The following is a 14,627-nucleotide window of genomic DNA, read 5'->3' as shown; positions in this document are numbered from 1 at the left end:
GTGGGGAGCAGGGGCTTTTTGGGACCTTGACTTTCATGGGATGTCCTCTCTTCTTGCTCTCCAGGGCTACATTCACCACCTCTCCTGGGAACAGCGGCCATGCCAGGACTGGTGGCACCCATTTCCAATGGATTCACTGGAGTGGTACCATTCCCAAATGGGCATCCAACCTTGGAAACAGTTTACACCAATGGCCTTGTGCCATATCCAGGTATTGGAAGCAGTAAAAAAAAGCCCACCATGCAGAGACCTGAGGAACTGCAATTAGTTCCTCTTCTCTGGATTCCCCAAACTTTTGTAGCTCCCTCCCAGCCAGGCACTGAGATTCACCTGGGGGTGAGGGTGGGAAATAACACTGCACACACACACACAGAATGCATGAGTGATTCCCTTTGCTGTGCTGCTGATTGTGTTTTTCTCTGCAGCCCAGAGCCCTTCAGTAGCAGAGACTTTGCACCCAGCCTTCACAGGAGTTCAGCAGTATGCAGGTACCAGCTTCCCTTGTCTCCCTCAGGCCCTTGTGTGCCTGACCAGATCCTCAGGTAAATGGTTTGTTCTGTCTCCTTGGGCTGCAGCTGTGTATCCAACCACCACCATCACCCCCATTGCACAGAGCATCCCTCAGCAGCCTCCCATCCTGCAGCAGCAGCAGCGAGAAGGTGAGGATCAGAGTGGGAATAGGGGTGTCCAGTGGCGTGGGTGGGATTTGTGGAGCTCATCTTCTGCACAACAGAGCCAATGGAGAGGAGACTACACTAATTTTTGTCCACTGATCTTTAATGCTGGAGCTGGGGTATGGAAACAACCACATGTCTGCAGTGAGTGGACTGGGAAGGATCACAGGATGTTTCCTGAACTCACATCTGGCCAGATGCTGCCAGGTGCAGAGGGGCAGTAGGCCCTGGAACACCTTTCACACCAAAGGGGATGAGAGTCAGCACCATCCCTATGGAAAGAGCACCTTCCCAGGGACAAAGAGTGCTCATCCCCCTCTTTCCTGGTGCCAGAACTACAGTGGAACCAGTCAAACCAGCCTCTCCAGTGTGCTCTCCTCTCTTTTCAGCCTTCATAGCCTACTGAATTTATTTTCAACTTACTTCAAAACTGGCTTGAATAAAATTTGGAGGCAAAGGCATTATCTCTCTGCACCTGATGGGTAGAGCAAGTGTCAGCAAGGGAGCGGCTTCTTGTGCTCCTAAGGAGCAAGTGAAGGAGTGGACAGGACCAGGTCAGCCCATAAACTGGATCTGTGGCAATCCAGGAAGTTTCCAGTTAAGGCTGTGGCTTCTGGACTGAAGGCCACGCTGCAGGGAGTGCTACAGCAGCAGCTTTCACACAGCAGTGTCTGCCACTCTTCTAGGACTGGGACAGCTGTGAGCTCTCACCTCAGCTGATTTCCTTCCAGCAAAACAGCACCCAGACACTCACAGAGTTGGTTGTGTTCAGCACCCTGTGTAGGAACTAGGCAGGTTTTGAAAGAGAATCTGCTCTCCAGAAACTCTAGTTTTGTATAGAGTCTCCCAGTTGCTCTTCAAGAGCCTTCAGATCCCTTGATGAGCCAGTGACAGGGACAAGCAAGGGGAGGTCAGAGCAGAAGGAGGCAGTGCTAGGGCTCTCCTCCAGTGCTGTGCTGTGAGTTGAGCCCATTTCTCTTCCCCTGCCCTTTGGGGGCTTTCTGTTTTGTCCTTCTCCATCACCCCCACACCTGCAGGTCCTGAAGGCTGCAATCTCTTCATCTACCATCTCCCCCAGGAGTTTGGAGACAATGAGCTGATGCAGATGTTCCTGCCCTTTGGCAATATCATCTCCTCAAAGGTGTTCATGGATCGTGCTACCAACCAGAGCAAGTGTTTTGGTAAGTGTAGGCAAGGGAAGCATGATCAATAATAATGACACTGGTAGTGGGCATGGCACCAACAGTGCCATTGTCATCCATCCTGTGTCCTTCCTTCAGGTTTTGTGAGCTTTGACAACCCATCCAGTGCACAGACTGCTATCCAGGCCATGAATGGCTTCCAGATTGGCATGAAACGCTTGAAGGTCCAGTTAAAACGGCCCAAGGATGCCAACCATCCCTACTGACAGCAGTGAGCACGCAGGAGTCACTTCTGCAGCACAGGTAAACTGCCCCAGCAGGGCACAGCTCTGGTCAGGGTCCAGCTGCTCCCTGCAGACTGGGAGGCCAGGAGTGGAGGCAGTGACACAGCTGGTGAGGCAGAGGCTTCACCTGAGCTGGGTGACCAGAGCAGGCCTGGAGATGATGGCCAGGTTCAACAATCAGCAGGCAAATCTGTGGCAATGGGGCAAGCCCAAAGCCAAGCCAGAGAGTCAAGATCAGGGTCAGGTCTGGTGGAGTCCAGTGATTGCCAGGCAATATATATAATGACGATATAAACATCAAGGTGGGAAGCCAGTCCAGGGGTTAGAGCCCAGGTAATGAGATCCATGGACAGGGCAGGTCCATGGGCAGGTGGAGACTGGCACTTGCACACTGTGTATCAGACAAAGGCTGATGGCACAGAGCTGTAAGGAGACTCTTGGAGCTGTGGGCAGTGTGGACAGATAGTGCAGGTGTCTGGTCAAGTTCGTCAAGGCCTGTGAGTGCCCTCAGGGCCCTGACAGGCAGATGGTTCCAGTGGCCTGTTTGTCATCTAAGGAAGGTTTTACTCTGCTGTCCAACTGTTCCCAAAAAGCTTTTGACTGCCTAAAAAGGTAAAAAACCCAGTAGTTTTCAGCTGTTACATGGGCCCAGAAGTTAGTCTGCAAACAATGCTTTCTGGGGTAAGAAGAGACAATCCCATGATTCACAGGGATCACAGAAAAGCAAAGGTGAGACCCTTGAAGGGCTGCTGTCCAAGAGGCAGCTCGTGCCAGCCTACAGATGGGGAACAAGGGAGGGCTGATCTGATTTGGGTCAGAGTCCTCCATGTTTAAGCAGCAGCAGCAGCTCAAAACCTGAGGTTTGCACAGATGTCCTCCTAATCTCCCAATTCCCTCCCTCCTCCATTTCTGTTCAGGTGAAGGGAAAGTCCAGAGGAAGAATTTCTGCTTCAGGTTGATTTTCAGAGAGGCCAGTAAATTTATCGACTCTTTTGACACCACCCCTTTCCTTCCTCGGCTTCCCACCTTACCCACCCCATCTTCCTCCTCCCCTCCTCTCCAAGACATGCAATTAAAGAGAAGGCTCAATATCTGCCCAGGAGGAAGATTTTTGCCACGCCTGGACTCGCATATTTGCTGCTAACGTGGTGCAAAGCAAAGGGACCAGCAAACCAGCAGCCCCTGGGACACGGAGCTCTTCCTCTCGGGGTGTGGCTGGAGAACATGGACCAAGCAAACCCATGGTGTGTCTCTAGGTTACTGCAGTGATGTGTGGAAATTTACTTCCGTCCCTCCCTCCCTCCTGCTCTGTTTCTGGCCCTTTCATAGATAACTATAAATATATACAATCTCTATTTTTTTTTTAAACTAGCTCACAGGACCAAACTTTTCCATTCAGAGACTGATTGCTTGCAAGAGGTATTGGAAATTAGGGGTTTGCCTTTGCAACAGTGTCTTCTCAGCACGCACTGCAGATAGGCCTGAACATTTTGGAGAGAGGGAGCTGGGGGTGGGTTGGGGAGAGAGAGAGAGAGAGAGAGCACATCTCTCTGTTCAACATGAGCAAGAAGAAGGAGAAATACATTTCTCCAGGATTAGGGCACAGTCAGCTGCTCAGCTTGAGTCACTCATCCACCTTAGCACCAGCCTGGTTAAGGATCTGAAGAGCTCTGTCTTACCTTTCCAAGGGCTTCTGCAGATAAAGCTCCTGGGATGTGGTGCCAGCCCCTACCCTGAGCACTCCGTGATTAGGCTGAAAGCACAGGAAATCAGTCCCCTTACTTAGAGGAACTGCACTGCCTCCCCACACATGGCACAGATCCGTGTTTCACAGCTCTCCATGGCAACTGCATTTTCTTGATGAAGGCAGGAGAAGATGAGAGAGTGTGAGCAGATGCAATCTCCAGCACAGCTAGAGAAGGCTCCCAGGGGCTGCATACTGCCTCCCTGTGTTGGATACCAGCACTGGAGAGTGGGCAATTCTCCTTCCAGATGACACAGGACGTTTGCTCCCTCTGAATTCAGCAGGAGGACTCTCCTCGTGCACCCGCTGCAAAGCCTTCCCCAGCAGATGCAAGGAAAATAGGATGAAAGAGGGTTCCATTCTGGGATTTTCCTCCCAGCTCCCCCTCCAAGAGACAGATTATACATTATGCAGCATATACATATATATATATACACATATATATATGTAGGGACAGCTCTATACACTATATACACAAACTCTAAAGCACAGAATGTAGTTCAGAACTGGATTTAAAAAAGATCCCCTGGGAGTGGGGGATGTGTGTCATCCTGACAAGGCACATCCCTTGAACAGTTTGGAACAGTCTCTTCGAGTTTCTACAAAAGTAAGGAAAGGAAAGCAAGGCAGAACAGACCAACAAACCCCAGAGTGATTAGGAATGAACAATTTCAATATTCCAGAGTTTGATAAGGTACCACAAACACTGGAGTGTGTGTGAGGGTGTGTGAGCACATTGAAATAGGGACAAGAGAGTTGGTGGGGCAAAGTTGGTGCAATTGATACTGAAGTGAGCGATGGGGATTTTGGAGAATCTCGGCCAACTCTCATTCTCCTCCAGTTTGCCCTTTGTTCAGGTGTTTGTGGCACAGTCCTTTAAGTACCTTCAGATCTCCTGAACCACCCTTCTGTGTCTGACGCTGAGAGTTTATGAGAGGTGAATGAAGCTGTGAGAGTCTGTGTGTTTCTATAGTCCATGTTTACTTATTGTAAATACCATTTTTATACTTAACATCTATTATGTATGTGATTTGTATAATGTACTTTATTTCTGCTACAAGTAATTTCATGAAGTTTAAACTTAGTCTAATTTTGAACAAAACAAAAAAAAAAAAAGAAAAAATATGAACAAATGCAAAATGGGAAAAAAAATGACTTTGGGAATCCTAGGTCAAGCTGGTTTAAAACAAGCATTTACAGTTTCTTCCATCACAGTTACTGATGTGACTGTACAATGTTACAGGTGCGATACAAGCTTTGTCAATGTCAAATTCCTCACTCTGGTCAAAAAAAAAAAATCCTAAATTTATTTAATAAAAGTTTTACTTGCTAAGTAACTGGGGCTCTACTTCATGTTGTTAGTTGCACCTGCTTTTAGGTAATGCTTACACTTGAAGACATTGCCAAAGCCCAGGGCTAATTTAACAGGCCTGGGCCCACAGAATCCAGGGGACCAATATTTCTTCATAGAGGAAGCATCAACACAACACCAACACATTAAAAACTTGTTTAATTAAAATAGAGATCAAAATTCTACTTAGAGGTAGCAAGAGGGTTCATGGAATCCAAAACGAAGTAGTGGAGGAGGATGTCCCAGGACATCCAGGATGTCCCAGCCATTCCAGGACATCCTGTGCAGACAGACAGGGGTTAAAGCTGGGGCTGAGCAAAGGCTGGATGCAGTCAAAGGAGACAGGTGAGGCTGAAGGAGGAGGGGAGATGGGAGGAGGGCTAAGGAAGAGTGAAGAATGGGAAAGATCTCTGACTGATACGTAGCAGCAGCAGAACCATGGCTGAAGCATGATGACTGATCATGAGTCACGTTAGGAAAAGGGGATTTTGCCACCACTGCTGCCCTGCTCCTGCTTGACACCAGTGGTTAAGTGGGATGCTTAGTGGGATGGCAGGAATGTGATTAGAAGGGCTATAGGATGAGACTGGGCATCCCTCAGGGACTGCTGTAGTTATAGAAAGTCCGTAGCACCTGGTTCCCGCTGCTGGGGAACAGAGCCCAGAGCCAGCAGAGCTGCTGCAGCCACCGCGGGTAGAAAATCTCGGGCGTCCGAGTGGCTCCGCCCCGGACGATGGCGAGCGCGGCCTCGGGAGCAGGGGAGGCACTGATGTGCACTTTGCCCCTGCAAGGCAATGGGCACAGGGTCACTCAAAGCCAGGCAGCCCCTGCTGGGGTTCGAGCTGGGCACACTGACCCCACAGGGCTCTGCCTGCTCCTGTTCCATGATGAACAACCCCTGTGGTGTGCCCAGGCAGGCGCGCTGTCCCCAGGCAGATGCACACACCCTCTTAGACAGAGCTGCTGTGTTTTTTTGCATATTTTCAAGAAGAGATGTGCAGACAAACACATACCTGGTGTACTCCAATGCTGACTCAGTATCAATCAGGCCCAGGATGCACAGTGTGACAGACACATCTCTCTTCTGCATGATGAGCTCATGGCGCAGTGAGCTGAAGAATCCATCCAGTGCAAACTTGGTGGCAGAGTAAGAAGTGGTGAAGGGAGTGGGCATTTTCCCTGGAAAGGGAAAAGACAGAATGGAAAACCCTGGGAAACTGGGTGTAAGGAGGATCCATGGAGAGGGAATCTGGGAGAAGATGCAGGATTTGTCATACTGTATCAACTCATGTTCTGTTCAGGTGAGTCTCCCTTTATGTAAGTATATTAGAATACATATTACTATACTATTAAGTATTTATTATAATATTATTATATACTATGAAAAGCACAGTTTGAAAATGTGTTTAGGAGGTGAACAAAATATGAACAGTATATATAAACAGTACTGGGAATCATTTTTTCCACAAGGCCAGCACTTACTCCAGGTAAAGTCACCAACCTGTGAGGGAAGAAACAACCACCAGAGCACCTCTGTTCTTCTCCAGGGTGGGAAGAGCTGCTGTTGCAAGAGCCACATAACTCAAAAAATTCACCTAGAATGATAAATGTAGACATGGAAGAAGCAAGAGGGTTTGGAAGCATGAGCCAAGAAAGTCAATAGAGTGGTCAGAAATGGAAAGGAGCATGATTTGGAATTGCCTTTTCGAACATCAAATGAGAAAAGTCATCTCTACAGATGGGGACAAGTATTGCATCCATGAGTCTTTCAGATTCCAGAAAAAGCAGTGAAGAAGATCCAGAGCAAAGGTTATTCCTGGGCTTTAACATACAGATTTCCTGACAAGATTCAATTAGCTGTCACTGCTTTTTCTTTATGCTATTCTTTACTCTGAAATCCCTACCAAAGACACCAGTCTCAGTTTGCTCCCCTTGTAAGTTTCTCTTGACTGAGATCAGACTACAACGAGGCACAAAATTCAGCATCTCTTCAGAGCTTGACTGTTCTCTTAAATGATAAGAATTTCTTACCTATGTTCCTAAGTTCCCACTCTCCAGCAAAAAGCCTCTTTCCAAAATGAAATAGAAACTAGTATGGCCCACGTGAATGTAGAAGATTGAATCAAGAAAACAGCTCTTCATTTCCATGGCCCCAAAACCTGGCACCAGGGTGATTCTACAAGAAAACTCTAAATCTGTGAACAGCGACTCAAATGGCAGACACCAATTCAAACAACTTTGTGTTCTGCAGTTGTGCACATGCCAAGACCAATAGGCTGCTCACTCAGAGACCTTCCTGAACTAAACACAACTGCCTGGAACTGCCCATCAATCCTAAACTCCTGGGCGTGGATCCACAGACATGGATTTGCCTTGGAGCTTCCCAAAGCTGTTCCAGGAGAAGCCAGGCTCACCCAGTTCCAGGTGAGCTGGGAAGCCTCACCTGCATGAGCCAGCGGGTGTATTCCACATCTCCAGTCCACTCCTGGAAGCGGTTGGTGCCGATGTGGTTCAACACGAGGTAGTCCAGGCCCCCTAGGACAGCAGAAAAAAGCAGTCACACAAGGGGCCCATCCCCTGACCATCAACCAGGGAGCTCAGAAAGGCCAGGAGGGCTCAACCACTCCCTCAGAAGGCTGGAAGTGCTTTACCATGAAGACAGATAAAATATGCCCATCTGGGAGCAGCTTTGACTGCTCCTCAGGAGTAGAACTGAAAGGAAAACTGTCTGACTTTGACAATAACTCCCTGAAATGACGTTTCAGCATGATTCAGGCTCAGAACTTAGTTCTGGTGGTACATCTATGTCCTTAACACCTTTCTCAGTTCAAGGAACTGAAGCAGGAAGCTCCTACTAGAATGAGAACTGTGCATATACCTGAAAGCCAAAGAGATGCTCAGGATGCTTACCCAGCTTTTGGACAGCAAACTGAACCACCTTTTCAGGCTCTGAAGGGGAAGACATATCTGCAGGGATATAAAATATCTTATTTGCTCCGAGTGTCAGGCATTTCTCCATCACCTTGAAAAAGAACACATCCCAAAGATTAAAATATTTGGAAAAAGATTAGGGGAAAAGGGCACCATAAAGCACATACTACAGTCAGTGAGAGTTAGTTCTGGACAGAGACACACTTTAATTTAAACTTTATTGCTGTTTGGGCCATGGAGAGCTCATTCTGCATCCTGACTTTGAATCTGCATCCTGCAAAGAGTTACCTCTATTTATCTGTCTGCTTAAATGATCTACTATAGGACAGGATCAAGATTCACTGGGAAAAAAACCAATCTTCTTCAGAAAAAATCTTCTGGAACAAGGGTTATGATTTACATTAAGTTCTTCTTTTTTTTCCAAAATAACTGGAAAAGAATTCATCTTTCATAATTCCTTTGCTATGCAGTGTGAATGTGCCTGGCATTATTTTAGCTATTTGCTGAAATAATGCCTTCTGGTCATTAGGAACTATTATTATGCTGTCTCCAACTCACTTTTTGCACCATTTCACAGGGAAGAACCTTCCTTGGAAGTCACACACCTCCACAATTAAAGAGTTACCCTTTCTAAATGCCCCATTTCATAAAGATGAAGTCTCATCTGTTGGAGTTGGTCAAAAAGCATTTAACCTACAAAAAGTCTTGAGTTTTTAACAAAACACTACAATTTGGACTCTGAAAAGCTGCACAATATTGCACAGGAATTGTAGTTCATGGAGTACCTCAAATTGAAGAGAACCCATAAGGATCATCAAATCCAAATCCCTGCTCCTCACAGGACTCCCTCAAACCAAGCCATATAATTAAGGATGTGGCCCAAATGTCCCTTGAACTCTGACAGGCTTGGTGCCATGACCACTGCTCCCTGGGGAATTTACTCCAGGGACTGATCACCCTCACAGTGGAGAACATTTTGCTAATGTCCAGCCTGAACTTTCCCTGATACAGCTTCACCATCCCCTCATATAAATAAATGCTGAGGCAGTTAAAAGCATAGGCACTGTATTTGCATCTTCTTGTACAGGCCAACAGTAAAAGCCTGAATGTCTCATGTCTTCCCCCATACAAGGATAAGGTTCTTACCTTCTGCAGCACAGCTTCCCTTCTGGCAGTCAACACAATTTCAGCCCCAAATCTGGCATAGTGATATGCTATCTGCTCTCCAATCCCAGCACTGGCTCCAGTCACAAGAACACGGGCACCAGACAGGCTCTCTTTTTTATGGGAAAGAGGATAAAAGATAGAGAAGTAAGTGAAGAAAGAAGCAGAGGAGCTGCTCTTAACTACCAGCAGAGCTTTAAAGAAGAAAGATGCACCTAAGTGCTCAAAATTCTTGCTGCTTCTCCAAAACTAGAAGAGGCAGGACTGGTGATGCAACGACATGATGATGCCAGCTAGCTGTGCCATTTTTCTCCCCACAGAGACAGCAGGATCCCTGCTCTTAGATCATTTTGTCTTCCTCTTTGTTTCAAGTTTCTCTTTGTTTCTGGGAATGAAACATTGCTTCGGGGCCATCAACTCTTTAGTAAGACTATGGGTAGGAATGAGACCATCAGTCAAAGTTTGGAAATTCAACCTCTTCCCTTGTGTGAGTTATATTATCAGCTTGAAATCATCCCCCTGGCGAGCCTACCTGGGTTAAAGTCGTCTTTCCAGAAGAAAGCTATGAGCCCAGCTACAACCCCTGTAGCACAAAGCACTTTTCCAATTGGCTTCATATCCCTCCAAGCTGTGAGGAACAAAGTGAAGTCTTGAAGCTGAGCACTTCAGCCAAAATAATACTGTGTTCTCCTTTGATTCCTGGAGCCAACCTGCAAGAGGCACGTAAAGGGTTTTGTAGAACCGAGAGCCCACCTGAGGGGTCTCTCCCCCGGGAGCCACAGCCACCTTGGTCAAGAATAAAAAGGATCTTTCACCGGCAATTCCCACAGCGCTCTGTACTCAGAGCCAGCCACCACACACCGCGAGCCTACAGGAGAGAAAAAAAACCCCCTAATCTTAGTGTCTAATCTTAGAGAACTCTTAATTCATTAAAGACTGTGACGGTTGGCAGCAGTGACCCCAAAGCAGCCGGATCTCGGGAGGGAGGCGGCGGCACAGCCCACAGGACGGAGCCTTGTCTGGATAAGAAGAACAGCGGGATGAGCTGATCCGCCACCGCGCTGCGACACAGCGCGACAAACAGGCGGCGGGGACAGCGCCACAAAGGCGCGGGAGCCGCGCTCGGCCCCCTCACACCCTCAGCCCTGCCCGGCCCCTTCAAGCTCCTCACGCCCCTCAAGTCCTGTCCGGCCCCCTCACGCCCTCAGCCCTGCCCAGCCCTACCCAGCCCCCTCACGCCCCTCACACCCCTCACACCCTCAGCCTTGCCCCTCTCTCTCACGCCCTCAGCCTTGCCCGTCTCTCTCACGCCCTCAGCCTTGCCCGGCCCCCTCACGCCCCTCACACCCTCAGCCTTGCCCCTCTCTCTCACGCCCTCAGCCTTGCCCGTCTCTCTCACACCCTCAGCCCTGCCCGGCCCCCTCACGCCCCTCACACCCTCAGCCTTGCCCGTCTCTCTCACACCCTCAGCCCTGCCCGGCCCCCTCACGCCCCTCACTTCCCTCACGCCCCTCACGCCGGCGGCGCGGGCGGGGCCGCGCGCGCATGTGACGGTCCCGGCCCCGCCGCCGCCATGGCCGCCCGCCTGCTGCCCGCTGCCAAGTGAGTCCCGCGGGCCCTGCCCGCCCTCCCGGCCCGGCCCTCCCGCACCCTCCGCACGGCGTTTCCCCCCCGAACTCCCCGCCCGCCCCCCGCGCCTCAGTGCTCACCGCTGTCCCCGGCCCGTCCCCAGGCCCGCGGCCGGCCCTGTCCCTCGGTTCTGCTCGCCTCGCTCGGCGCCCTTGGCCTCGCCTGCCCCCGCCGCTCCCCGGGTGTGTCTGCACACTCCGGGAGGGCCCCGGCTCTCTCTGAGGGCGGACATGGACACGTAACATAACCCGGGAGTAGCGTGGGGCTCGGAGCTGCTCGTACACCCACAGCGGGGCAGTGCAGAAGGGTATCCTTGGGGGCCAACGGTGCATTTTAGCAGAGAAGTCGCTTTTCCCGGAAATGCATGTGAATACACGACTTTAAAAATTGGTTCTCTTGTCAGCTCTCTTGTATCTGTTGTATGTCCTACTACTGCAGTACCGCTGTCTGCCAAGTTTTGGGTTGTCCCTTTGTACAATAGCTTTTGCTGTTTTTTTTCAAAGGGAAAACATCTCTCTGTGAATCTGGGAAAGTCACTTACCTCCGATCTCTTATTTATAATGGAAATGCCAATAAATGCCAAATATTCTTTTCCCGTAGGTTGCCATCACAGCTGTAAAACTGGTGACTGCTCATCATGCAGGGAAACTTCAAAAGCCTTGGCAATGCAAACACCATGGCCAGGTGTTCACTGGGCTGTAGTGAGCTTAACAAGATCTTGGTATCTGTCAGATTTATTAGATAAATATCAGATTTATCAGGAAGAACCACATTATTAACATGGATGGCTCGCCCACTGCAGAATTCTTTAGTTGCTTTTAGCAGAGGAATATGCCAGTGATTCTCAGGCTTTAAAAAGTGGCACATGCTCTTGAGGAAGTTGACACTTTCTCATTTTTATATTGAAAACCATCATTGATAAAATGTGAATTAGGAGTAGTTTCAAGGGGCTGACAGGCAATAGTTGTCCTGGGAAGACAAGGAACATGGATAGGTATTTTTCTGCTGATTTTTACCTACAGTAAGACATGAGTTTTCTTTATTGATGCCCTTTTTGATAGTCACAACCACTGAAAGAGATGCACTGATGGTCAGAACACGAACTGAACTGTTTTGCTTTCAATTCTTTCAGGTTTCTGATCAAAGGAGGCCTGGCTGGAGCTGCTGTGTACGTGGCATATGACCAGGGGCTGCTGGGCAGTGGCACAGAAGGTGCTGAAGCACTCAGAAAAGCTCAAGAAACGCTGCCTCCAGCTATCCAAGAGTGGACAGATTACCTGGGCTGGGAGGTAAGGGCTGCTCAGGTGATCCCTGCAACACAAACACTTCTGAATCAGGAAGAGGAAATATAGGGGTGATAGTCTGATTCCAGTGAGGCTGGCAGGAGTTTTACTGTTGAAACTGGATTTCACATTGCAAATATTTTGAAGAGGATTGAAATGGAAGGTGAATAAAAGGCTAAATTTGGAGCAGAGACATTGATCATTGATGTTATTTCAAAGGAGAGGGGTAAGCAGCCTATGCAGGGCCAAGGGGGGGATTGCAAGTTTTCTTCTGAAGGATCCTACTTGTTTTTAAGAAAAACCATGAGAATATCATCCTCCCAATTTTTCACATTACTAACAGTTCAAGTTGAATTTAAATTGCTTGAAGAGGTCCCTCCTCTATGAGTAGTTCTTAGTTTTTAAAATCCTCAGAAAAAAGGAGTCTTTGCTTAAAGTTTGAGAAGATTTTTCATATTACAAACAATTATAAACTAACAGAGACGGCCATGGAGAGGGTTTTTTTCAGGAGCACCTAAATAATATGTTCTACCTTTTGCACCTACTTTATATTGCAGGAAAGAGCAAAGCCTAGACCTTAAGCATCATGTCTGGTCCCTTTTGAGGCTTATGGAGAGTAGGCACCCAAGTATTTTTGAGATCTGAGGTCAAGAGGCTTTGCCAAGGTGATGTGAATTCCAAGAGAAACCCCTTGAGTGCTGATATTTTGTCTCTTTTTTTCTAGCTCCCATCCACTCCAAAAATTGACTTTTCCCTCTCTGCTTCCTGGAATAAAGGTAAAATAACTGCTCACTAAATGAGTCTGAGCCCAGTCTTTGGCTTTTCAGAAGGGAAGAGCATTCCCATTGTTATTAGAATTTTAGACATTTTTGTTTAAAGGCCAAAGCATGATATAAATACCGAGTAATATATAGGTCTTATGGTGCAGCAAAGAGTCTTTATGCAATTGTGGGGAAACACAATCCACAAATAACTGTGACATGTCTAGCATCACCCATGGAGTCTGTGCAAAGGTCAGAAATAAAACAGGACTTAAAGAACTGAGCTCAGTCCTGTAATTGTCTTAGCTCATGTACAGACCCTGAAGTTGGAATTTCTGTGTCACAAATGCTCAGGGCTTAAAGAGATCTACAATGGTGGTGTTGGAAATTGGGAAATTTGGCTTGAATGATGATCTTGGGGTAATTCTTCTCTGCTTTGCTTGCAGGGGTGCACACAGTGATGTCTGCCTTGTCTGTAGCTCCCACCAGGGCCTGTGAATACACAGTGGAAGGCTGGAAATACGTGAAGGATCTTGTGAAATGAACGTGTTCTCCAGAGTTCAGGATTCTCTCAGTTCACCCCTCTGGAGGGCAGCTCAGCCGTGTAAGGGCTACAATAAAAGACTTTGGTGGAACTTCCATTTGTATTTGGGTTGGTTTTAGCCTGCAGAGTGGAATAATTCTTTGTCTTAGCACTCATCCAAGGCTCCAGGAATCACAGATAGTTGTGATGAAGTGATGGCCATGTGCTGAGAACAGCTTCTGTTATAAAGCTTGGAAATTAAATAGATTATTCTGAAGCTGAATTAATCTTGAAGGTGAATGCCATCTAATTCAAACCAAGCCAACAAGAGTTCAAAAAAAAAAAATTAAAAATCCAAGGTAACAGTAAAAGATGCTGTAAAAGATGGCCTAGGAGGATTATACAAGCAGAGGGAAGAGTAACTGAGCAAAATTTATCTGCATGAAACCTTTTGTTAGCTTGCACTATGCCCCAGTTGGCAGACCGTGCACATTTTCATTTTAATGTGGATAAAAACTTTCACAAGGTCACTTTTCAGTCACAGCCCAGGCAAATGGGCTGAGCACCAGTGGCCTGGAGGGCACCACTTGTAAAATAAAGTTACAAATTGATTCTATGTTTTTAACTCTCTTTGATAGGATTGTTGCAATTACAGAATGTGCCAAAACACAGCTGCAGAACAGGGAACAGCAGGAGGGGAGAGCAGGATGAGTCCTTACTCAAGTCAGGAAGCAAATATAGAACATGAGGATGAAGGAGGATTTGCAGTTTTGTTTCCTTTTTTAACAAATAGATAACACGATGAAGCCAACTGCACAGAGATTTCAGAGGATTTGACTAAGATACAAATGGCTTAAGTTAATTCCTGAAGGATGGGTCCATCAGCAGCTCTTAAACCTGATGGTCCAGATGGAAGCTTCAAGCTCAGTAAACCTTGGAGTTGTGTCCTGCAGGTGCCAGATGCTTCACAGCACCCCAGAACCCAGATAAGCTCTATTAATGCCCCATTTCTTCTCTTAACTTTCCAATGTCCACTGCTCTTGAAGCAGCACAACTTTGGTTCCAGGTCTACTCCCCCTTCTCACCAGGTCAAACCTCCCACCAAAGAAATCCTGATATTCATCTAGAGTCTTCTTCTCTC

General features: G+C 47.7%; 3 protein-coding genes across 10 annotated transcripts in view; 2 read left to right on the top strand and 1 right to left on the bottom strand.

The window, feature by feature from the left end:
- Positions 1–5,181, top strand: part of CELF5 (CUGBP Elav-like family member 5) — a 37,023-nt gene extending 31,842 nt beyond the window's left edge. For all 5 annotated transcript variants that reach the window (XM_053999194.1, XM_053999193.1, XM_053999195.1 and 2 more), the window contains 6 exons: positions 65–211; positions 426–488; positions 576–659; positions 1,712–1,855; positions 1,955–2,119; positions 3,018–5,181. In XM_053999194.1, coding sequence (XP_053855169.1) covers positions 65–211; positions 426–488; positions 576–659; positions 1,712–1,855; positions 1,955–2,082 — 566 coding nt within the window. In that variant the 3' untranslated portion in view covers positions 2,083–2,119; positions 3,018–5,181. The remainder of the gene's footprint in view (positions 1–64; positions 212–425; positions 489–575; positions 660–1,711; positions 1,856–1,954; positions 2,120–3,017) is intronic.
- A 156-nt stretch (positions 5,182–5,337) lies between these two features.
- Positions 5,338–12,013, bottom strand: HSD11B1L (hydroxysteroid 11-beta dehydrogenase 1 like). 4 transcript variants are annotated; one of them, XM_053999200.1, is made up of 9 exons: positions 11,000–12,013; positions 10,077–10,158; positions 9,823–10,000; positions 9,273–9,403; positions 8,106–8,217; positions 7,639–7,730; positions 6,697–6,790; positions 6,209–6,374; positions 5,338–5,979 (listed from the first exon to the last, which is right to left on the bottom strand). In XM_053999200.1, exons 3-9 carry the CDS (start codon positions 9,905–9,907, stop codon positions 5,793–5,795), a joined length of 867 nt encoding a protein of 288 aa, XP_053855175.1. In that variant the 5' UTR covers positions 9,908–10,000; positions 10,077–10,158; positions 11,000–12,013; the 3' UTR covers positions 5,338–5,792. The 4 variants fall into 4 exon arrangements, with proteins under 4 accessions (XP_053855175.1, XP_053855174.1, XP_053855176.1 ...); XM_053999199.1 differs by lacking the exon at positions 11,000–12,013 and adding an exon at positions 10,250–10,497; XM_053999201.1 differs by lacking the exon at positions 10,077–10,158.
- MICOS13 (mitochondrial contact site and cristae organizing system subunit 13) lies at positions 10,604–13,602 on the top strand. The gene is made up of 4 exons (XM_053999202.1): positions 10,604–10,892; positions 12,052–12,208; positions 12,927–12,978; positions 13,410–13,602. Exons 1-4 carry the CDS (start codon positions 10,864–10,866, stop codon positions 13,505–13,507), a joined length of 336 nt encoding a protein of 111 aa, XP_053855177.1. The 5' UTR covers positions 10,604–10,863; the 3' UTR covers positions 13,508–13,602.
- Positions 13,603–14,627: the final 1,025 nt, after the last annotated feature.

This window comes from Vidua macroura, chromosome 26 (assembly GCF_024509145.1).
Source record: "Vidua macroura isolate BioBank_ID:100142 chromosome 26, ASM2450914v1, whole genome shotgun sequence".
NCBI lineage: Eukaryota > Metazoa > Chordata > Aves > Passeriformes > Viduidae > Vidua > Vidua macroura.
Note: the sequence above shows the minus strand (reverse complement) of the source record. Positions and strands in the feature narration are given on the sequence as shown.

Excerpts from the sequence above, each read along its gene's own strand:
- HSD11B1L (XM_053999200.1), bottom strand. The coding sequence starts at position 9,907 with ATGAAGCCAATTGGAAAAGTGCTTTGTGCTACAGGGGTTGTAGCTGGG. Across the intron at positions 7,731-8,105 it reads GTTTGCTGTCCAAAAGCTGG|GGGGCCTGGACTACCTCGTG; the intron begins GTAAGCATCCTG and ends CTGCTGTCCTAG. Across the intron at positions 6,791-7,638 it reads ACACCCGCTGGCTCATGCAG|GTGAATTTTTTGAGTTATGT; the intron begins GTGAGGCTTCCC and ends TTATCATTCTAG.
- MICOS13 (XM_053999202.1), top strand. The coding sequence starts at position 10,864 with ATGGCCGCCCGCCTGCTGCCCGCTGCCAA. Across the intron at positions 12,209-12,926 it reads CAGATTACCTGGGCTGGGAG|CTCCCATCCACTCCAAAAAT; the intron begins GTAAGGGCTGCT and ends CTTTTTTTCTAG. Across the intron at positions 12,979-13,409 it reads CTCTGCTTCCTGGAATAAAG|GGGTGCACACAGTGATGTCT; the intron begins GTAAAATAACTG and ends CTTTGCTTGCAG.